The sequence below is a fragment of the Eschrichtius robustus genome, chromosome 16 (genome assembly GCF_028021215.1).
Source record: "Eschrichtius robustus isolate mEscRob2 chromosome 16, mEscRob2.pri, whole genome shotgun sequence".
Taxonomy (NCBI): domain Eukaryota; kingdom Metazoa; phylum Chordata; class Mammalia; order Artiodactyla; family Eschrichtiidae; genus Eschrichtius; species Eschrichtius robustus.
Window position 1 is genome coordinate 26,872,824 of NC_090839.1, and position 23,818 is coordinate 26,896,641.

The 23,818-nt window shown below is 51.0% G+C and overlaps 2 protein-coding genes across 4 annotated transcripts in view; one reads left to right on the forward strand and one right to left on the reverse strand.

Annotated features, from left to right (window-relative positions):
- NOL4L (nucleolar protein 4 like) overlaps positions 1-5,125 on the forward strand; it is a 129,622-nt gene extending 124,497 nt beyond the window's left edge. For all 3 annotated transcript variants that reach the window (XM_068524042.1, XM_068524044.1, XM_068524043.1), the window contains one exon: positions 459-5,125. In XM_068524042.1, the coding sequence (XP_068380143.1) occupies positions 459-679 (221 nt within the window). In that variant the 3' untranslated portion in view covers positions 680-5,125. The remainder of the gene's footprint in view (positions 1-458) is intronic.
- A 3,788-nt stretch (positions 5,126-8,913) lies between these two features.
- The window catches only part of ASXL1 (ASXL transcriptional regulator 1), a 67,867-nt gene continuing 52,962 nt past the window's right edge, over positions 8,914-23,818 (reverse strand). The window contains exons 5-13 of the mRNA XM_068566074.1: positions 19,703-19,823; positions 19,529-19,626; positions 18,865-18,958; positions 18,255-18,407; positions 16,878-17,041; positions 16,687-16,783; positions 15,233-15,338; positions 14,329-14,947; positions 8,914-13,796 (exon numbers count right to left, since the gene is read on the reverse strand). Coding sequence (XP_068422175.1) covers positions 10,875-13,796; positions 14,329-14,947; positions 15,233-15,338; positions 16,687-16,783; positions 16,878-17,041; positions 18,255-18,407; positions 18,865-18,958; positions 19,529-19,626; positions 19,703-19,823 — 4,374 coding nt within the window. The 3' untranslated portion in view covers positions 8,914-10,874. The remainder of the gene's footprint in view (positions 13,797-14,328; positions 14,948-15,232; positions 15,339-16,686; positions 16,784-16,877; positions 17,042-18,254; positions 18,408-18,864; positions 18,959-19,528; positions 19,627-19,702; positions 19,824-23,818) is intronic.

A 23,818-nucleotide genomic window follows, 5' to 3' on the forward strand; every position in this document is an offset into this window, starting at 1 on the left:
TCCTTGTCTCATGAGGCGCACACGTGGGTGCTTCTCTTCCTGGCCTTCTGGGGCTGCACTCTGGGCTCTGTCCGGGGCTTTCCACACCCTGTCCCCCTCGGGGGCGTCGGACCCCCACCTACCGGCAGTGTCTTAGCCGCTCCCTCCCCCCGCCAGCTCGAGGCCGCCTCCTCACCCGGAGACCAGAGCCCAGAGCGCGGAGGCCTGACAGTCCTCAGAGAGCAGCCGAGGTGCGATGAGTGCCAGGGAGCTGGCATCAGGGTCCTGCCCGGCCCGAGGCCAAAGCCTCCCCCCGACCCCAACGCAGGATCACCCTCGGGCTTAACAGAGAACCCCACGTCTTGTCTGCAGGCCCCCTTCTAAGCACTAGGGGTACAACCGTGGAGACAGACGAGGGCCTCGGGCCCCCAGGATAGGGGAAAGGGTGCCCCTCCTCACCCTGGCTCCCCTCCTCGCAGGGCCCACGGACCTCAGCATGAAAGGCGGGGCCTCCACCACCTCCACCACGCCCACGCCCACGCCCTCCAGCAACAGCACCAGCCGGACCATGCCCACTGCCCAGCTCAGCCCCACCGAGATCAGTGCCGTGCGGCAGCTCATCGCCGGCTACCGGGAGTCCGCCGCCTTCCTGCTGCGCTCAGCAGATGAACTGGAAAACCTCATTTTACAGCAGAACTGACCCAGCAGCACGTGGAGTGCACTACCCTAGGGAAGGAGGCTCTCCCAGCCCCGGACCGGCTTCCCGCCTCACCAGTTGGTACCTTTTGTTTTTGGAAAGAGGTGGATGCAAAAGAGCTGTTTCTAGCCACACTCCAAGCGCCTGAGACTCTGGGCACAAGGACACTTTTTTTTGGAATCTCACCACACGGGTGCTCTGACCTGCTTGGAAGAGGCCAACGGGGCAGCTTTGGAAGGGCTGGGGCTCCCCCTGACAAGGCGCTGGGGCCGCAGCTCTATTTAGAATCATCTTCGTGGACCCTGATGTTAGAATCCCACCCCCAGATAATTACCTTTCAAGTCTTAGGTGAGCAGAATTGCATATTTATTGAGAAAAACAAAGTGGACCCTTTCTTCCTCTCCCCTTAGTAATTTATTTTTCTGAAAATGGATTCTTTTGTGTTTGTACAGATTGCCAGTCTGTGTCTGTCTGATCAGAAGGATGTATCCCTGTGACCTAACATTCCATATCACTACACTGGCGCGGGCTGGGGGCCGGCAGGGCTGGGGGCAGCGGGGGCGCCGGGCTGGCTGGCCCTCTGAGCGCCCAGCCCCGCCAAGCAGGAGGACCTCACCCACACCCACTGCAGAGCAAAGACAAACAAAAGCGGCTCCCCCTCCCCCATCCCACAGACGCCCCAGTCACACGGTCACCCGTATTCTACCTCACACTCCAGCGTGGGCTTTTCCAGGATGTGCCCTGAGCCTGTTCTGAACGGCTGTCTCCCACCTCCCCCACCCAGTGTGTCTGCCTGGGAGGTAAGTCCAGAGGGGAGGCCAGGAGCTGGAGCCCAGGGAGGACCTCGGCCCTCGCGAGCAGCCGCTGGCCGTCCCCTGGCCCGGGCGCTTGACAGGACAGAGTGCTGGGGCATGGCAGCCGGCCAGCTGGGCCCTTGCCCTCACCCTGCCCCCAGGGAGCCAGGTCTGAACACTTCTCCGCACAGGCTCTGGCCCCTCGGACACCCGCCGGGAAGGGCCCCCCCCCACCCCCCCACCCCACTCCCCTCGTTTCTGCAGGGTGCGCCCCTGGCTGTCAGGAAAGGCAGCTGCGAGCTCCCGGGTGGACCGCAGCTTCCGTCCCCTGCCCCCGTGGCTGGAGGAAAGGGACCATCAGCAGAAGTGGAGAAGCCACCTGGGTTCTCCTAGGACCCTCCCTTCTGCAGGGGCCAGTCCTGGAAGAAACCCATAATCCCTGGAGTGTGAAAAAGGGCAAAAATAAAAGGCTGGCCTGGCTTCCTTCCTCCCCGATAGGCACTTCCTCTTGCTCAGTGCAATACCTACCAGTGCTGCTAAAACCAGGGATTTGCCCAGACCTCACAAGGCCCACAGGGCCTCTCCATGCAACACTCCGTAGCCATGACAGCAGCCCTCTGCTGCCCGCCCCTGCCCGGAGCTGGCAGAAGCCCTCTGTTGCCTTTCCGCCCTCAGAGCAAAGAGGTCCCAGGGGAGCCAGGGCCGAGGGGACCCTAGGGTCGAGAGCTGCTCGACCCCAAAGCAGGCACCCCCTTCCCAAACCAGCTTTTCTGCAGCCAACTGCCTCCCGGCACTGTGGCAGGCCACCCTCAGGAGGGGGGGGTGAGGGGGCTCCAGCGTGGATGCCTCCCCCTCCTCGGATCCACGACTGAGCTACGGGCCCCGGATCCAGAAAGTCGGAAGGGCAGGGGGTCCTGCCCCCTGCTTGCTTCCAGCCCCGAGAGGTTGAGGGTGGCCTTTGCTCTCCCAAGTGGCCTCCAGCACCCCACGCAGCCACACCACCTCTGCCTTCCATCTGACTAGTCCCCAGGCTCCAGCCGGGGCCGGGACGCCGAGACCCGCCGTCAGCACAGCACAAGCTCCAGTGCCCGAGGCCGCTCCCACCCCCCCGCAGCGTCCACACGTCCCGCCCCCATCTGCTCAGTACTACTCCCGGACGTTTGAATTTGTGTAAATATTTATTTTTGTGTGTGAACAATACTACAAAAAGTAATCAGTAGATCTTTTGCAAAATGTTACCCCAGGCAATTTGTGAAAATCTTCTTAATGTTGAAAACTGGCACAGACAATCGCCGCCTTAGAATTCTTGACATCAACTGCTTCACATGTCATTTCTCCTCCCGGAGGCAGTACCCAAGCCAGGCACAAACGGTTAGCTTTTCTGAACACACAGGAGTGAGAAAGACTGGGGAAGGGGCTTCCGCCACTACCCGCACAAGGGATTAGATCTGAAGCTCCGTATAAGCTACAGTGTGAAGTGTTTTTCTGAGTCAAGCTTGTCCTAACTAACTGACCACCTTCAGCGGCCTTAGCACCGCGGTAAGAGTGTATGTAGGTTCAGTGTGCTTCAAAGAGAAAGGAAGCAAATGATGATAGTGGTCAAGGTCCACTGGGGCTCCCAGAGCCCCTCCAGGACAGTGGATCCCGTCACGTTGACCCCACCGCTTGGGTGGGCTCCTTCCTAGTGAAGCTGCACGTGAAGCCCTCGTGACGGCAGAATCAGGAGCAAGTTACTGTGTGGAAACAGGATTCCATTAGCTAGTCCAGTCAGGGAACTTGTTCAGTTTTGCTTTTGTTTTAAAAGATGCAGCGTCAACCCCATCCCTCTCCTCCGGACTTGGAGACGCACCAAAGAGCTGGCTCTGCTGAACCCAGCTCGCTGCTGTCCCCCCCTCACCCCAGGGACTGCCTTCTCCTAAAGGGAGCGTCCAAAGCCCTGCCCCACAGCCAGTTCTTACGGAGGGCCTCAGGGCACAAATTGATCATTTGGGATCCTACGTTTAAGAGGTAATGCAAGAATAGAATATACCGGTTCCAGAGTCTTTGCAGGGGGCTAATCCCACAAGGTTAGAATCAGAGGAGAAGTGGGAATTTGGTCTTAGTGGTGGATCATCTGCTAGACCAGTGAGAGTACTACCCATCCGAAACTCATTTTACCGTCACCACTCAGTTTATACCCAAGGACAGTGTTGAGGGGGAGGGGGACCGGCAGGGCGTTGGAAGGTTTCAGAAGATTTCAAACAGGTGGAACCCAGCCATCCCTATTCCCAAGGGCCACTTATGACTCCAGGGGTGGTTATAGGATTAATTACCAGTTCATTTTCAAAATGCTGCTTTGAACTCAGAGGGTTGATACTTTTAATTTGTAATTTTTTGTAAAACTTTTTACAAGATGATAGTAAAGTATTTCACCAGAATACCAGTTTCAATCCGTCCATGGTCTGATTTTTATATAATTTAGTGGTGCTTTAGAAACTTTGTTTTTGTTGTTTATGAGCTAAACAGCTCAGTCCTTTTTCGCCTGTATCTACCTAAGACCAATGTGAACCTTTGTATTTTTGCTCCTAATTTTGGACTCAGTGAAAGTGTACTGTTTACATGTACAGATGCCCCGGTCCCTGTGTGTCCTGCAAGACTCGCTCCTGAGGAGGAAGGTGCACCTCAAAGCTCATCTGCTTAGCAGAGCCACAAAACAAAAACCTCTCACTTTTTACCTATGTTTCCACCTAAAAACAAAAACAAAAAACCTACACCACACAGAACTCAGATTTGCTGAAGAACACCTTTCTAAGCTCAGAAAAATCTCCATGCGGCAGATGGCCCATACGCCTCTGTCATATGGTCCATTTAGGAGCAGGGCTCAGAAGGGAGACTTCCTTTCGGCTGCAGGTGGGAAACCGCGTGGACTCATGAAAAGTGAAAGTAGGACTTGGCTGCAGAGCCGGGGGTGGATATAGCTCTTCTCCTGACAGCCTGGGAATGGGAAGGTCACGTTGACTCATGGGAGCTTCAGGGTGAAGCCACCCAAGATTTAGGGACAACCCGAGAGGTTTCCAATCCCCTGGCATAATTTAGACACGTTGGGGAAGAGCGCAAGTTCCCTACCTGAGATGAGTTTTAAGACTTTCCAGTGCAGATGGTATAAGCGTTTCTTCAGGGTCCCCTGGAGGCAGCTCATTCATGAGGCGTCACCTCCGGGGATGGGCAGGGGGCTCCAGACAGTAAGCATATGGCACTTAAGACAAACAGCAGATGGCACCAACTTTTAAAGATGACTCTTTATTACTTAATCAATGGCTTCACCTCTAAATTATATTTTTACAGATATGCACCTATGCAACTTAACGTGGCTCTTCTAAGCAGGTGAGGACTTCCTCCTCAATGCTCTATAAAAATTATTTGTGTTCTATATAGTGAGTTTTTCCAGTAAATGTGGCTTAATATTTTAATTCTTAGAATGTGTCTTCTCTGTGTGATGCAACTAAATTCTGTTTTGTTTGTGGAATGACTAGCACAGGCCAACTCCCTCTCCCCTCACTTAACAAAAGACCAATGAGCTGTTAATCGAGCTGTTATCTCCATGGTATTACTTGCTAAATGCACTGATTTCATAAGTATGTGGAATCCTTTTTCTTTTGAATCTGTATATCATATATAAGACTGAATCTACTTAATAAACACTGAATAACAAACTGAATGCTTTATTTCCACTGTGTCCTCTCAACAGCAGCACTGCCAGCCAGTTCTGTTCCCTCCAACTCTAGTCTGGCACTGAAACACCATTCTACCAGTAGATTCCACCTTTTTTAAAAAAATTCATTTACATACTTACTATTTTTGGCTGCGTTGGGTCTTTGTTGCTGCCCACGGGCTTTCTCTGGTTGCGGCGAGCAGGGGCTACTCTTCGTTGCGGTGCGCGGGCTTCTCACTGTGGTGGCTTCTCTTGTTGCGGAGCACGGGCTCTAGGCACGGCACGCGGGCTTCAGTAGTTGTGGCTCGCGGCCTCTAGAGCGCAGGCTCAGTAGTCGTGGCGCTCGGGCTTAGTTTGCTCTGTGGCATGTGGGATCTTCCCGGACCAGGGCTCGAACCCCGTGTCCCCTGCATTGGCAGGCAGATTCTTAACCACTGCGCCACCAGGGAAGTCCCAGATTCCACCTTTGCCTAGCCAATAAGCTAGCACACAGAAGGTCCTTGGTAGATTTTCTTGAACAAATGAACTTGTCACTTTTTTTGGCGCCTCACCCTTCAGAAAGGGAAGGAAATGGACCTTTCCTGGTCCTCGTCAGGTGCCCAGCACAGGCGCACATCATTTTGAAATCTCACCGTTGCCTTCCCAGGGAGGTGCTCTAGCCCCGCTTACAGATGAGAAAGAGGGCACGCCGGGTGCACACCTCGCCTGGATTCAGCCAGCGTCCAAGCAAGGTCTTAAATACAGCTGTTTCCCTGCAAATCGCCCTTTTCCCACTCCCGTCCGCCCAGGGCGCAGCTCTTCTGAGACTGAAACCAAACTCAGGTGGCTGGGAAAACCGAGGAAACACCATCCCTGGTCCTGAACCGTCAGGACTTGACACTCCATTCGACCCAACACCTGGGATGCCCTTGAAGGAAACAAAAGGGCTGCTTTTTTTTTTTTTTTTTTCCCAAAGACGTTCACTTGTGTGCAGACTTTTTTTCATCCTGCATTCAATTTAGGTTAAACTTTAAGGAAAACTTTCACGAATGTGACTGGGGCCAAACCTGATTATCAGGAGTTTAAAAACAATTCTGTGTGAGTTAAAAGCATAAATGTAACTGTTAACAATTGCTTGTATATACACACACCCACACACACTATGTGGCAGTCATTAAACGTTTATTTTTTTTGTAATGGCAGAAGAATCTCTTTTTTTTTAAATGAAATCCTGTGCAGTAGCCAAATATATTAAACAGGTAAAGGGAGAGGGGCCAACAGTTTGAAAGCGCTGCCCTGCGGAAGTCTACATACCCTGGGGCTGAGATTCGTAAGAAAAGGAGCAGGTACGGTCAAAGCAGAAGGTGGCACTTCATCTTCTCAGATGCAGGTAGGGACCCAGAGCAGCAAATCCTCGGTGATGCCATGACAGCGCCTGTCCCACCAAAACTACCACTGCTGAGAATCACCAAGGGACCACGAACTCCCCCACCTGGGACAACACAGCCAGAGCCCGGGTCCACGGCACACGGTCCTCGCTGGCCCAATGGAAAGCACTCACCTCCAGCCGAAGCCGCAGCCAGCTGCGGGGACACTGGGATCCAAGGAGGAAGCGCTTGTGGACAGAGAAGGGCTGCTTGGTCCCGTCCCGGCTTCTTTAAATGGAGCTCCAGACCAATGGTGTTAAGTGTAGAGGATGACATCAAAGGGGACGCCCCCATGGAACAGTGAGATGAGGGCTACGCAGTGACCGAGCAGGCGGTGAAGCTCAGCTTACTCGGTGAGGGGGAGGGGAGACCATGCCTGTAACGCACTTTTAAATCTAAATGCACTAGTGAAGGTCAGTAGCTACAGACTGAAGGAGAATCCTTTGCAGAGTCCTCTCTCCCCTCTTTTGTATAAACCCAGATTTTATTAGGTTTATTATCAGTCAGGGGGTTCTTCAGTGAGGGGCTCCAGCTGCCGGCAGGGCGGAAGGGGGGCTCTTAAACCGTCTGAAATAATACAACTTTGTGTGTGTGTGTGTGTGCGTGTGTGCGCGCACGCGCGTGTACACGTTCCTGCGGGGAGAGGGTCCAGAGCTCCCACTGGACTCTCAAAGGAGCCCGTGTTCCCAGAAAAGTTAAGAATCACTGCACTGACAGCTGTATTTTTGTTACTGTCATCCTTACAGAGCTTCCGTCTACACCTTTTGGTTGTTAGAGATGTTCATTCCAGGCTTTCAAAATGATGCACAAAGAGGAAGCACAGGGCGCTGTCACCATCTGGTTTCAAGTATTAACCTCCAGGGTCACAGAGCCTACCCTCCCTCTCCATCACTTTAAATGGCACACACACACACACACAAGGGCAACACGGCCCGTGCAGCCTCCTCTCAGGGCACAAGGCACACAGACGCTTTGGGCTTTGGTCCCCGAGGCCGGAGGGACGTGGCTACTCTGTTGAGTGTACACACACACACACACACACACATGCGCGCGCGCGCGCACACCTATCTCAAGCAGGGTCTGACTTCCTCATGAGCAGGTAGGACATGAAACAAACGGGTGACATTGTGCCTGGCCAGTAAGACAGCACACTTTCCAGATTCTGAAACAGTCGATTTCCTTGTCCTTTGGACCATGAGTAAAATAAGCCTCTCCTGCCAAGTACTCAGTCTCTAAACCCAGGACTATGCACTCAACTGCAGTGAGAGGCTGAAAGTCAGACATCCACTCAGCTCGCACCAGCCCTCAGCGCGCCACACGGGCCCCCCTCTCCACGGCTCCTCCCTGGGGTGAGGGTCAAGCAGACGACAGGAGCCATACTGATCTCTCCTGTAAGTCTCAGTCCCACGCGAGCTAACAGGATGGAGTACTTCCTATGCGCCACACACTATGACTTTACGCAGTAGCAACTCTCAGCCCAAATCAGCGATGAGAAAGTTGCCAGGGGCTTAGTGACTTACCCCAACCACTGAGCTGGCAAGTAGCCAGGCCCCCACTCTAGTCCAGCGCACTTTCCGCCTCCCTGCTGAGATGCAGTTGGCAACGTCAGGTCCCAGCCCTGGCTTCCAACGCATTCTAAGCTCCTGCAGAAGTAACTGGGCAAACAGATTCCATGACATGAAGGCGCATGTACACCTCACCACCACCAGGCAGTTACCCAGGCACCACAGAGCCACCTGACCACGACTTCTCCCCCCGCACCTCGATCAAATCGCAGCACTGCAAAACTACAGCTCGGCACTGCCCCAGAACATGTTCCAACGCGTGTAAAATCTACTTTCTCCAGTTCACGGGGAACGAATGGATACGTATTTTAATTAATCTTTAAAGTCAACCCCTGCAGTCTGCCATCCACTCAGGCTCGTCAACCAGCATCAGACCCCATTTCGGGCCGGCCCCTCCCTCACTGCTGCTGGTCACCCTCCCCGAGATCATCCGCCAGGAGGAATCCCTCGGGCAACCTCAGTCTCAGCAAGGCGGTTGGGATGAGCGCTGTGGAGGGACGTCACAGTTCACGGCTTTGATTCACGGGCGAAAAGGACCCCCATCGGCTTCATTAGATTTTGCTCCAGTCCACACGGTGGATAAATGGGTAAGTTCGCCACGTCACACTCAGTCTGATGAAGACCAGCAACACTGACAAGTCGCACCTTTGGAACCAACGTCTCAAAAGAACTCCACACACTAGAAAATCAGCTCCAGCGGCGAGGTGAAGTGAGCCGGGGTCTGCCAACCTTCCTCCCAGCCCAGCAGGGCGGCCGCAGAAGATGACCGAGACCACACGTGCAGGTTGTACAGGTTTATTTTTCCAAGACCACAGAGACATACAAGAGCAGTGCTTTCCCTGGCGGACCAGTTTCCAACTGTCCCCTAGGGTGGCCCCAAAGGTCACAGCAGAAGGAAGAAGAGGTTCAAACACGCTTGTGCCTCTGCTCCCTGTCTTTGGTAAACAGACTCTTGAAGTTGACAACCTGGACTTGGCCAATACTGCATTTAAATCACCACCACATCTTTGCCAACTTCCCACTCATGCTTCAGATGACAGAAATGCCACAATGGATGAAAAGTGGGGGAAAGAAAAGACCTTTCAGATGACATGAGACTTGCTGAAGTCATACCAATTTTACAGCTCACACAGAAGCACTCACACAGGGAGACCTAAGTTCAACAAGGAAGATGCTCAACTCACAAGTCGAGGTACAAGAAATAAGGCAGGAAGCAGGGTGAGGTGACACAGCTATGGAGACATCTACTTGCTGGAAACGTGCTGGGAGAGACGCTGGCAGCTGGCATAGCTGTTTCTTCCTTAACCTGCTGTCAAAAGTATGTCCAGTGGAGCCCTGTGGCCCCAGGAAAGCGTGGTCCCAGGTACCGCCGACAGGTGGGGAGCCCGGAGCCAGGTCCAGAAGGCCCACCTGGGGGCTGCCCAGGGCACTCACCCTTGAATCCAGAAGCACTTGACACTGGTGGTGGTGATTTGCCACACACGGCAGCGAGCCGCCAGTGAAGGTCGGAGGAGAAGAGATGAGGAGCGAGACGCATTCGCCCAGCAGCGAGCAGCCGGGCTGCCCGTGGCTCTGCAACTGCAGCAGGTCCACCGGCTGACCGGTGACAGGGCACCGGGCCAACTGGCAGGTCCCAAGTCAATCACTCCACCCCTCACGTCGGGCAGCACAGCACGCAGTGGCTCTGACACAGGTGGAGAGAAGTCAATTACACCACTTTAATGCAATGATGCCAAAGACGTAAAGTAAGGGAGAGTCGTTCGTGTTCTCTGTACAATACATCCATTTACAGAATCGGCCAGTACTGTGTACAACATATAAATACATGATAAAACATTAGAGGTGCATAGAGCATACTTACAGAAGCCAGAAGTTCACTTTATACATCCAAGGGTAAAGAGTTAAAAATATAAAAATAAGAAAAACACACTGCTTTGAAATGTAAAATGACTTTCACGTACACAGGTGCGTGGAGATGCCCACTCCCACAGAGTCCAAAGTGACGGAGGGGGTGTCGAGCAGACAAATTCACCTGCCAAACGTCTGGACACCTGACCTACAAGGAGGAAAGACAATCCTATGCCCGACCCATTGTCCAAGCAGGTCTATTCAAGGTTCCGAAAACTCCTGTGGGCCAGTGGATTATTCGGAGACAGGCAAGTCCCAAACTGGCTTCAGCAACAGAACCAAAGGTCAAACTGGCTCCATCAACTGGCAAATGACTGTGACCCTGAGGTCAGCAGGTTCTTAAGCCCCCTGGTGGGCACTGCTGGGAGTTGCTTTAACCCTGTGCTGGCTTCTTCCCCATCAACTCCCGGAGGAGCAGCGGGAGGAAAGACGGCAGGGAGGGGGCAGTGGAAGACTGACATTTCTACTCAGTTCGGGTAGGTTAGTCCCCTTGGTGGAGAACACAACCTTCTTGCTTCAGCTTCAAGTCCCTCTGAGTCTCAAGGAGGCTCCGCACGCCGCACCAGGCTCTGTCTGTGTGACAAGAGCTCGGGCTGGCCGGCCAGCCTTGGGCAGCCCAGCAACCTGCCCTGCAGGAAACCCTTCCAGCAAAACCAGAAGGCTGACAAGCGGCCAAGGGGCTTTAGCACTACAGATTTTAGGGAGAGGCAAGAGAACTCTTGCCTAGAGAGACAGAGTCTATTTTTATCAATGATATTCTGTATACAGATTTAAGATCCGTCATTATCAAAATACACACACTAAATACACAACTTTTCCCATGGCCATAATTTATTATCTCACCACAAGGCACAATACACAGAGCTTTGAGGGTCCAATACAGTCATCGTGACAGAACGCACCACAGCCCTGGCACATGATCATGGCTTTCAGGCTGCACGCACACTGGAGTGAGATGCTTTCCACCGTGCTGCTGTCGGTGAACATCTGCAAGGAAAGTGATGCACTGTGGCTTGCACCAAAGTTTGCTTTGTGGCTCAGCTGCACCACACTTCCGGCAAGGCCTTTGGGAAAGGTGGGGGAGCCGGAGGAATAATTAAAGCTGGTGGAACTTAGTTGGAGTTTGGAAAGCTTCCCATAAAATGCCTGTTTGATGTTGAGCTGGGAGGGGATGGAAGAAGGCTCCAGAGGCTGACTGAGCCCTTTCCCAGGCTCTCGGGGTAATTTCCAGAAGGGCAAATCAAGGACAAAGGGCATCCCTTGCAAGTGATCCACCAGCTCCCGAGGACTAGGCCCCGCTACATTTCTGTTCTCTGCATTCGCCTTGAGAGGCCCCCCACCAAAAGTCTTCTCGCTCTTGATGCTGCCAACAGAGGCAGGCGGTGGCTTTGGAGCCCAGTCTTCCCTGGCAGTCTGTACCCCACCAGACACAGAGTTTTTGCTTGGCCCCGACTTCCTGCTGGGAAAATCGGGAGAGGCATCAGCAGGCAGAGGCGTTGGCTCCACAGGCCGGGGGCACTGAAGGGCTGCAGCCTCGTTTTTGGAGCCAAAGAGCTTCTTCCCTTGGCCTCCAGCACTGTTCTGATCACCCAGGGCCCGACCTGCCTGATCGGGACCCGAGGAGACCACATTTGGAGATGAGAAACAAGGGGCTCTCGAGGTAGTGAGATTTCCCGGACTCGTGCCTGGGGCAGCACTTGAATTACTGCACTGGGACAGGTCACCAGCTTCCTTCTGATCTTCAAAACTAAAGGGAGAGAGCTGCTCTTTGGAATCCACTTCTTCTACTTTCCCAGAGGCAGCCATTGGATTTGTCACCGGATATAGGGAGTCTAAACTCAGGGCGTGCTTGGAAATCTTTGGGGGCGCTCCAGGAGCCTGGGCGGCCTCCAGCCTGGCGAGGCCGGTGCTTGCTTCACGGCTCTCAGGTAGAAGAGACTCCTTCGAAGCTCTTAAAGAACTGGGACTGCTACTGCCAACCTCACAACTGCTTTCCCCAGGGTCTTGCAAAGATCCCATACGCAGGGAGCCGCCACGGCTCTGCTCTGTCGTAAGTGGGAGTCGTGGGGATTCGGGTTTGCTGCCACCGTGGGCTGGACGAAGAACCTTCTCTAGGGGCAAGCTGCCCTGCAGCAACTGCATCACGAGGGGGTTAGCGGCCTCCACCGAGGACGCGAGCCTGCCCAGAGACACAGGCCTCGGCTGGTACTCGGTACTGGCCAGTAACAGGGAGTCCGGGATCTTCTGGGGAACCGCACATACTCGAGACACCCAGCTCTGTGGAGCAACCATCCCGTCTGTCCTTGTGACCAGACTCAGGTCACCGTTCACCTTGGAGAGTGAGGTGGAGCGGTTCCAAATGTGTTTCTCACCCTGCTCCACCGCTGAGGACCTCTTCGGCACTGCAGCTTCACTAGGCTCGGCCTCAGTGCTGTCCTCAGAGAAGTGGCCTTCAAAGTCAGAGGCTGTGTCTGTGGACTCGCTGTGAGGACTCAGCGCTTCAGAGTCTCCACTGATTTTCAGCTTTTCACCTTCCGGCTGTCTGCAGTCATGGCCGGTGCTGGCAACGCACCCCGGAGATGGCACTGTCCAGAGTGAAGCCAAGTTGTCGCAGGGATCCAGACCCTCCTCAGCTGTCAACCCCCCAGGTGACGCTGGAATGAGGGGAGCAGCTTTCTCCCACTCCTCTCCAACCTGCGGCTTAACAGATGGGATGTCTTCTCTGGAGTCGGGTTCAGGCTGTCCCACTGCCTTGTCATTTGACAGGCCAGGCATCCAAGGAGCAGCACCAGCGGAGACGGGAGCCTCGGTTTTCAAGTTTTCTTGTCTAGTAGCACTTTCCCTCGGGGGTGGGCCCGAGTCACCAAGTCCTGATTCGTCATCAAATGGTCTGTCCTGCAGGGAACCGGCCAATGATGGTTCAGGGATGGGACTGGGGGTCACATTCACAGGATCCTTCACGGTGGGATTACTGTCACTGTCTAGAGCCTGGCCGGTTCCTTCTTCTAATCCAACATCCCCCGCTAGAGCCTGAACAGGACTGTTCTCCAGGGGGATGGTGGGTCCTCGCTCCTCATTACCCCTTTCCCAGGAAGTGGTACCAGACCCACATTCAGTTCTACCTCCCAGATGCAACGCAGGCTGCTCAACTAATCGCTCAGGTGCCGGGGTTTTGGAGGGCAGTGGGGGTAAAGCCGGGCATGGCTGGTCCCCAGTGGGAGCAATGGGGAGTCGGGAAGCATCTTCCAGCCCGCTTCTGAGGCCATCTGGAACCCTCTGTTGTGGGTAGCTCTTCTCCTTTCTGAGAGAAGCCAGGTCCTCTCTCCTGGCTCTGGACACAGCAGTTCCAGGATGGACATGCTCCCCATTTAGAGGACAAGGCGGCAGTAGTTGTGTTCGCTGTAGATCTGACGCACACTCTCCAGGGGTACCTGGGGCTCCCCTGGGCTCAGGGTGGCCACAGGCCTCACCACCATCACCACTGCCGATGCCTCTGCCACCTCCCTCATCGGTGGCCCCGCCGCCACCTCCACCCGGGCCACCCCCCCCTCCGATGGCAGTGGTGGCCGCCTCTCGATGGCAGTGGTGGCCTCTCGCCCCTCGGACCTGCAGAGCACGGGCTTTAATGTCTGCAAGGGTCCTGGTGCCAGTCCAGCCCCGGCAGGAGGACTCCGTGATGGGGACGATGCGGGGGCATATCTGGTAAGTGGGCTGACCTTTAACCACCCAGGGTGGTTTGATACGTGAAAGTTGAATCTGCAAGAGAAAAATAAGAAAAGTTTTAATTGACTGAGCGCTCTGACCTAGGAACTGTAAAGCTAAATCGTGACCCTAGTAGCTTAGAGGTCATGGCCTAGGGAATCCAATCATTTTCCTTAAAAACGAAATAATCATGGTAAAATGGCTGTCCAAGATACCACACCATTCTGAGAAGATTCTGCTCAAGGGCTGTTATATGCCACACTTCTAAATTTAATTTCTGGTGGGACTGTGTGAGTCACTACACAAAACATCTAACACCACCTAATAAAAGATTTTAAAACCCCAAAGGATTCTGACCTCTAGAGATAACTTCAACAGAGTGAACAACCAAGTGAGGAAGAAAAGAACTTTATCCCCCGATACTCAAGTCAGTCTCAAGAACGCCTCTCATACGGAGAGCTCTACACTCCCACATAATTAACACAAGGGCCCAGGGGGCTTTCTGTCCCTGCAAAGGAGCCCCACTAATCTCCTGTCCCTCAAAGGGGCCTGGGCTCAGGGCAGCCAGGATCAAACAGCCTCCTACCCGGATGGGCGGGACTTTGGGCTCCTCTTTGGTGGGCTGTGGCTTTTCGGTGTGAACACTTTCAATTGTGTTACGAAAGGACTGACGATCTTCAAGCCGGGGTTTCTTTTCGGGAAAGGATGCAGAGGCCGCCTGCTCAAAGGATTTCCTCTTCTGATCCACAGTCTCCTGAGGCAAGCTGGGAATTCTGTCTGGAGACGTGGAGACACGTGCCAGGTCGTCTGGATCGGGCTGGATCCGGGAAGCCACAGTTTCCACCGGGAATTCGGAACTCTCTGGGTTGGGTGCTGTGGAGGATGTGCCAGGCAGGTGGGGACCGCCCACCCCTGCGGCATCGGTCTTAGCCTCCCCATCCTTGTACAGGGGGATGTCTGGTGCCACAGACTGTGTGTCTTTAGCAACCTCTGCTTGTTCTGGCTCCTGTTTTTTGTACAGATTCCTTCGGGCTCTGGTTCGGAGATCTGGCCGAGAGCGTTTCTTGAAATGCCCATCTCGCTGCCGGGTGGCCGGGCCACGCTGCGGTCGTGTTGATTCTCCCGAGACACGCAAGTCACTCTTGATTTCAACCTCCTCCTGGCCCACATTCTGCTGCAATGACTCTTCTTTGCTTAAACCCAATCTGCAAACCAAACTCACATTATCAGTTACAGGGCAGAGAGGGCACATCCACTATGAATAATATACACCCAAATATTAGATCTCTCAGAACAAAATAAATCTGCATGGTATGTAACACTAACCACAGAAAAACCTATGTTAGCTTCCCCATGAATGGCATTAAGCTAAATGAGAGTCACTGCAATCTCCACATTCCTGGGTGACACAGCAGTATGCATGGCTTTGAGAACACCTGCCTCTGTCCCCCCAGAAACCACACTAGGACTCACAGCACCAAGGGCCTTACTTCTGTCCATAGTAGTCTTCGAAGAACTTTTCTTTCCATTGTTCCACCTTCTTTTCCTTCTCCATTTCCTGTCGTATCCTGACTTGCATCTCATGAGTGAATTCGCCTAGAGAGAAACAAAACTCTTCAAGTGGTGCATTAAGGATATTAAGGTCTGTCTTAGGAAAAGCCAAATTTTGCAGTTCTACCATGTGAGGAGTTTTCAAAATAACATGTGACTCTGGTGAGCTTGGAAATCATTTTTTTAACCCTCACTATCTTCCTCACGCTGGCTCCTGTCTCCCCCAGAAGATCTCTCACATCGTGCTCTTATTCAGGACAGAACTAACACACCTGTTATAAGGGAAATTTATTCTTCCCTCAGGTAATCAGTGCTTCAACAGCAAATAACACATTGATCAAAAAAGCAGAACAAAAATAAATAAACAAGAGAATCGTTCTTACTCCATGCGCAGAAAAAAGTTAACACAGCAGGCTCAGACAGGCCTGCTGACAAGGTGGGCCTCTGGCTGACATCTGGAACCTTGGATTTCAGGAGGGTCCCCACCCCATAACTGACAGGGAATGGCTCACTGTGCCTGAACAGTTGAAGCAAACCAGATGGTTTATGGCGAACACCTGCTTTCCTTTGGGGAATCTGGAATTTGGGTTTGGGTCAGACAGGGGCTTCCTACATGATCAGCTCCCAGTAAAAACCATAGGCACCAAGTCCTTGACGAGCTTCCCAGCAGACTACACTTCACACGTGCGGTCACCACTCCTTGCTGAGGGAACTGAGCACATCCTGTGGGACGCCACCGGGACAGGATCTCGGAAGTGTGCGCCTGGTTTCCCTGGACTACACCCCAGACGTCTTTCCCCTTTGCTAATTTTGTTCTGTATTCTTTCACTGAAATAAACTACAGCCATTGAGGACAACTACATGCTGTGTCCTGTGAGTCCTCCTAGCAAGTCATCGAACCTGAAGGGGAGTCTTGGGAGTCCTCCTAGCAAATCATCGAACCTGGAGGGGAGTCTTGGGGGCCTCCCAGTGCACTTCCCACGTAGCTTCCCCACGAAATTGAATTACGAGAAGCTAACAATCACTCCAAGTGGCAACATCTAAAAAGACAGAGCACCTGGTGGAACTTACCGAGTAGGTCAATGCCATGCTTACTGGAAAGAATAGGAGTTTATAGTTTTAATGATGAAGAGGCAATGCAGATGAATATATACACACAAAATAGTGAAAGCCCGAATACTCTTGTACCTTCTTTAGAGCTACGGGGCACATTAACATCCACCATGTCTATTAGAGGAAAGCCTGCCTTATACTAAATAATACCCCTCGGAAAAAACAGAAAAAGACTGTTGAAAAATGAGTATTTGGGTTTTGGGTTTTAAATACCAGGAGACAAGTGACACCACACATGGCAGGCACCTTCCAAGCCGCTGGGACGAGAATGTTTACTCACCATCAGCCAGGCGTTCCCGCCAGCTCTGAGCCGCGTGGGTGAAAAACTCGTTGTTCAGTGCACTGCTGCTGAGACGCAACAGGCCATCGGTCCCCACCTGGAAGGATCAAGGCAAAAAAAACCATAAAGAAACTTAGAAAGAGAACAGAAGCTAGCCCAGAGAGAGCAAAGAGGAAGCCACCCATCTGTACCTGTCTGTCCACTTCAGGCAGGAGGAAGAGGAGCTGCTGCTGGAAGTGGGACGGCAGGGCATGGAAGGTCCGAGAGTTGATCAGGGCCCGGAGGTTGGTGTTGACGAGAATGGACCCAGGCGTCTCAAAATCTATCTCTTCCCCTCTGTTGCGCTTCATTTGACCTGTGATTTTTCAAGCAGTAGGAAGCAAAATGTAGATTTTCAGCTTCTTAAACCAAAAAAGCAAATGCCAACTGAGGGAAAACTTTGGTGGCAGCACTCAAGCTACCCAGAACTTATCTGCACACAGTGAGCTCAATCATCCAGTCTACCCTACCCTATCGGCTACCATCAAACCTAAGAGAACACTTGGGCTTGCATCGTCTCAGACAAGACCCAGTAGCACGCTGTGTCACAGCCTGAAGGGACACTCTTCCCACAGAAAACCAGGCAAGGGGCAGGCTCTGAGCTTCCCTCCAAAGCTGGAGAAGAGGCTCCACAAAGCCCAGTGGGAGAACGAGGGAAGTCTAAAAGTGAATCCGGTTAGCGTCCTACAGAAAAACCTGCAGAAGTCTTCTGTGAATGGGCTGGAGAGGTCTGACCTCCAGGCAGAAAGGTGCTAAGGGTTGTTTAAAGCCCACTGCAATGTCAATACCTCTCACAAAAGCCTCAGCAAATGGAATAGAGACCTCTGAGGCTTTAAGACTGAGCAAGGCTGATGAGCTGGAGAGCCTACAAGACAGCAAACCTAGCTGCCACTTGGGTGATGGTTTATTCTCATTTTCAGAAGCCAAGGTTAGTCTTCTTAATGATTTCATGTGGCCCATCTACAAAAACCCAGCATGTGGGCTTTGAGATATAAATCCGGAAATAGCAAACAGCATACTAGCCTTGCAAATAGCCCTACTGCGGGTGGGAGGTGCACACTACTGAACTTGTCTGCATAGCCCAAATTCAGCATAGGCTTCCACCCCATATACTAACTAGGTTATGAAAAAGGGCGTCTGACAGAGACTGCAGACGTTGAGAACAAACTTGGCAGGATGCTACCGAAGAAAGAAAACAAATGTTGGAATTCTTCACTGAGACACTCAGAAGCAATTTTCACTCACTTGAGCACTCACTAAGCAGTATCAAGGCAGGCACAGGCTAGGCCCTTACAGGGACATACAAGGAGCAATGTGGCACCATCTCTGCCCACAGGGAGTTCTCTCAGTCTAGCAGAGAAAAATCTATATGTGACATAACCAAAATACAAGGTAAAAACCAACAAAAAATAGAGGGCCACCTGAGAAGTAAAAATAAACTGTAAAGGAGTGGAGTAGAAGACATCATCTTCTCTCTAGGCCTGCAGGGGCCCCCTTACAGGCAGAGAAATGAGTGCCAAGCCACCTACCTGTGGCCGGCTTCCGGAAGCCTCTCAGGAGCGGGGCAGGGTCCCGGGCGACCTCGGCCTGGCCACGAATAGCAGCGCTGCCCAGGGCCAGAGAGCCACTGCTGCTGCTGGACGGGCTGCCGCTCTCGCCATCGGCGTGGCGGCCTGAGAACCCTGAAGGCACAGCATTCCACCGGTCAAAAGCATCACACGCCGCGCCCACGGCTCTCAGACAAGCTTACTTCTCCCAGCTCTCCCTGAGATGCTGCCAGCAACACGGTGCTTCCATGGCCCAGCCCTGGGCCGTCAGAGATCACCACCTCCTGGTCTGGCTTTAAATTATCACGTAAGAATGCCAAACCGCCATCTTAGTTTGCACTGTATCTTCTACAAAGCACCTGCACACGCCTTCACGGGACCCTCACAACTGCCCCGTGAGGCCAGGGGAAGGGCGCCCAGCAGAGCCCATGCCGGAAGCTAGGTCGGCTCTCACCGCCACGGCGTGCTGCCTGCCAGAGGAGGGCTCCTGACTCTACTGGCACGGCGCTACCTAGGCCAAGAGCTGCTGCCAGAGGGAGGCAGGTCCCCAGGACCTGAGGAAGAAGCATCACAATCACGAGTTTACACATACCTGATGCAGATTCCACGTGGGCCCCGTTTACCTTCAGAGGAGTCAGGACAACTCGAGGCAGCATCACCCCGGTCTTCTTCTTCTGCTTGTTTGCCTATTTTCCCAGAGGGGATACAAAAGGAGCCTGAGTCACCTGCAGGCCACAACAGCTGTCCCTCTCGACCATGTCTCCCTCGCTGTCTTGTAAAACAGAGTTAGTGTTCAAGCAGCACAGGCAGGTAATGCCAATAGTAGCAATGACTCATTCTACTGAGCCAGGTGCAGGCCACTGTGCCAAGCATCACCCCACACTGAAAAGAATGTGTTGCTCTCCCCACTTCACAGGTAAGGAATTTGCCCAAAGCTAGTGAGTGGCGGGGCTGCAATTCAAACTGATGACTCCCAAGCTCATGTTCTCCCCACTCCAACTTCTCCCTGAATGTTCCCAGGTTTTTCATAAATACAGACAAAATTATCCATCCATGGTAAAGAGAAAAAACAAATTGCTCTGCTCTCAGATCTACTACCCACTTTTCCTATGGCCCACTTTTAAATGGTACTAACAGGTGGAGACCAAAGTGATTTTCTCCACTCTTCAACACGCTCAGTTAACTACAGGAGGAAGAGTCCTGTCTTGTGCCTGCCTCACTTATCCACCCAGCCTAGTCACCAACTCTCCCCCCACCTGTGAGGAAGCTCTGTAGCTGTCCCTGGGATTGGAATGAGGCCGACTCTGAGATTCGGTAGAACAGGAAGCATTAGAAGATGTTTCATCGAGAGAAACTGGAAGAGAGGGAAATAAAGGTTAGACCCTAGCGACTGCTTGTGGCTCTTCACCCATCTTGTCAAGGGCACTTACCATCATTTTCACCACTCACAGTGCTGGCTTCATTAGACCCACAGCTCTCCACATCAGCTGTGTCCTCTGGCTCCTCTCCTTCCACTGCAGCCGGACTGCGAGACCACTGCAGGGCATCCTTCTGTGACAGCAAGGCACAACTCAGGTGAGCAAAACCCTACAAATCCTACAAGCACAGTAGTCATTCCTAAATGGGTATTGCTTTTGGAGAAGAGGGATTTAGAATATTGATTAAATTCCTATCCCTTTCTAATTGACCTCTTTTTCTCAGAAAGTTCTTCTCATACGTACATTAAGAAAGTTAGAGGGACTTCCCTGGTGGCACAGTGGTTCAGAATCCACCTGCCAATGCCGGGGACACGGGTTCGAGCCCTGGTCCAGGAGGACGCAACATGTCGTGGAGCGACTGAGCCCATGTGCCACAACTACTGAGTCTGAGCTCTAGAACTGCGAGCCACAACTACTGAGCCCACGAACCACAACTACTGAGCCCACGTGCCTAGAGCCTGTGCTCCGCAACAAGAGAAGGCACCGCAAAATGAGAAGCCCGCACATCGCAACGAAGAGTAGCTCCCGCTCGCCGCAACTAGAGAAAGCCCATGTGCAGCAATGAAGACCCAATGCAGCCAAAAATAAATTAAAAAAAAAAAGTTAGATACAATTTTGCATCTAATCATTCATTAAACATTTATGGGGTGCCTCCTATAAACTACACCATGCTAGTTCCGGGCGGCGGGTGGGGTGGGAATAAGGAGGGGAATCAGGGCCCTGCCTTCAAGGAGCTCAAATGAGTAGAGGACAAAGTCCAATCTATAACAATACAAAGCACAGTGATAGAAGGATACAGAGAGAACTGTAGCAGCCCAGAACAGGGAGCATCTAACTCACTGAGCTGGAGAAGAGGGCATGGAGGTACAGAAGGGGAATAAGGATCAGGGAGGTAAGGTTTCCAAGGAGATGTGTTGCCTGAGCTCACTTTTAAAAGAAGTCAGTAAATATGCAGATGGGTTGCCAGTGGGGAGGGAGAGGGAGTCTGAGGTAATGTGATGAGCCAATGTGGAAGAACATTCCAAATTCAAAGAAACCATAGACTTCAGTAGGTGTGTGGGAAACTGGATACGTGAGGAGGATAGAGAGACGGCAAGAGGGCTGATGATAATCATGGCTCTGTGCTGAGGGATTAAGACTGTGATTTTTTTAGAGTCTGAAGGATGTTAATCAGGAGAATGATCTGAGTTTTAGGAATTTCATTCTGTTAACCATGGGAAGTCTGGAGGCAGAAGAGGAGTTAGACTATGACAGAAATCTATTGAAAAGGATAAAGATCTAAACTAAAGTAAGATAGTGGGAACCAGGCTAGAGTGTAGAGGTGAGTTCCACTCCAAATTTCATCTCCTAACAAATACTTCTTCCAACAGTCTCTGTCATGGAGTCTCAAAATGAAACTCTACCCATCCCCAAGGAAAACTTAGGAGCTACCTCGAAACCAGGAAGGAGTATGAATGAATATTGGGGGATGGAGAGAGGAGGAGCAGATATAGATTGGGGTGGGGATGTCTTCTTTGAGTAAAAGTGTGTGAAAAAGAGTAGGTAAAATCATATTCTATCACTTAAAAATATGCCAGAAATTTACAAGGAAAATCCACAGAATTCTAACTCATCAATTCCATGGATTCCTTGATCCACTATATAGTAGCCTCCCCTTATCTGAGGGGTTTATTCACTTTCCACAATCAACCATGGTCGAAAAATATTAAATGGAAAGTAGCAGAAATAAACAACCCATTGGTTTCAAACTGCACGCTGTTCTGAGCAGTGTGCTAAAATCTCACACTGTCCAGCTCCGACCTACCTGGGACGTGGATCATTTGTTTGTCCAGTGTAGCCCACCCATTAGTCACTGAGTGCCCATCTCAGTTATCAGATCGACTGTCATGGTATCACAGCACTTGTGTTCAAGAAACTCTTCACTTTACTTAATAATGGTCCCAAAGGCAAGCGTAGTGGTGCTGGCACTTCTTGCTCTGCCTGATTTATACTTTCTTAGTGTACCTAATATATAAATTAAATTTTATCATAGGTATGTATGTATAGGTAAAAACATAGTATATATAGAGTTAGGTACTATCCACAGTTTCAGGCATCCACTTGGGGTCCTGGAACATATTCCCTCACAGACAACGGGGGACTACTGTATTAAGTCTTCATCAGTTTATTTTCATTAATTTAAGCCAACATCAGGCTGACTTAAATTAATAAAAAAGAAAATGGCTTTTTATATCTTTCTCTCTTTTCCCTACCAACGATAAATGCTCCTCACAGGATCAAAAGCTAAAGAATATTTTTAGTATTAATCTTGCAATTAGGCTTACTGACTGCCATGTTCTTGGAATGATGCAACAAATTTATTCCCTGAATCATACAGGCAAACTAAGACAAAATACTCATTTAATGAAGAAAAGAGGTCTATTACATTGTCAAAACTGACCCCAAAACTCCAGTTCTGGCAAGAGTGTGGGAAAATCACACATACACTGTTGGTGAGAGTAAAAATGGTATAAAAAGGTTTATACACAGCCAGTGGGAAAGTAAACTGTAAGCAAAAATCTAAAAACTGTATATACCTTTTAACCCAACACTTGTAAGACTCACCCAGGATATTATCTTAAAAAGGAGAAAATCAATCGATTGAACTACATTAAAATTAATACCCTCTGTTCAGCAAATGATACCATTAATAGAGTAAAAAGGGCAAGCTACCTACAGAGTTGAAGATGAGATCTGCAGTTCATATAACCAATAAAGAATTTGTATCTAGACTGCATACGTCAATAAGAAAAAGGCAACCCAGGGACTTCCCTGGCAGTCTAGTGGTTAGGACTCTGCTTCCACTGAAGGGGGCATGGGTTTGATCCCTAGCTCAGGAACTAAGATGCCGCATGCCACGCGGCACGGCCAAAAAAAAAAAAAAAAAAAAAAAAAAAAGAGAGAGAGAGAGAGAGAAAAAGGCAACCAGTTAGAAAAATAGGCAGACCTGAATTAGGCACTGTACCAAAGAGGATATCCAAATGGCCAGCATTCACACGAAAAGGTATTTAACCTCAATAAAGTAAGGAAGACACAAAACAATGCAAATTAAAACCACAGTGAGATGATATCACATCCACAAGAATGGCTAAAATTAAAGTTTAACAATACCAAGTAGTGCTAATGAGGATGTGGAACGGGGAACAGGTACACTGAAAATGGATCCAGGCATTTAAGAATGTGGTTTGGCATTATCTGCTACACTTGAAGATACAAACATCCTATAACCCAGCAATGTCAGTCCTAGGTTTGGATTCCCTAGGGAAATACATGCATGTACACATCCAGATGTTCATGACAGCGTCATTTGTAACTTCGGCTATAAACAGAGTGCCCATCAGTAGAATCACTACGTGGATTGACTGATGTATTGATCAATACTCAATAAATGGATATTATACAATAATGAAAAAAAGAACGAACTACAGCTACTCACAACAACATGGATGAACCGCATTGTGCTTATGCAGGAGAATGTCCTTGGATCAATGTATACCCCTTGTGTCCTTTCCCTCATTTTTTTAAATTGAGGTACAATTTACAAAGACTGAAATGTATACTATCTGATTAGTTTTGACAAATGCGTATCAAGGGACTTCCCTGGTGGTGCAGTGGTTAAGAATCCGCCTGCCAACGCAGGGGACACGGGTTCGAGCCCTGGTTTGGGAAGATCCCACATGCCGTGGAGCAACTAAGCCCGTGTGCCACAACTACTGAACCTGCAAGCCACAACAACTGAGCCCACATGCCACAACTACTGAAGCCCGCACACCTTGAGCCCGTGCTCCACAACAAGAGAAGCCACCGCAATGAGAAGCCCATGTACTGCAACAAAGAGTAGCCCCTACTCACTGCAGCTAGAGAAAGCCCACACACAACAACAAAGACCCAACGCAGTCAAAAATAAATAAATAAATTTATTTTATTTTATTTTTTAATTTAAATTTATTTATTTATTTTTTGGCTGCATTGGGTCTTTGTTGCTACGCACAGGCTTTCTCTAGTTGTGGCAAGCGGGGGCTACTCTTT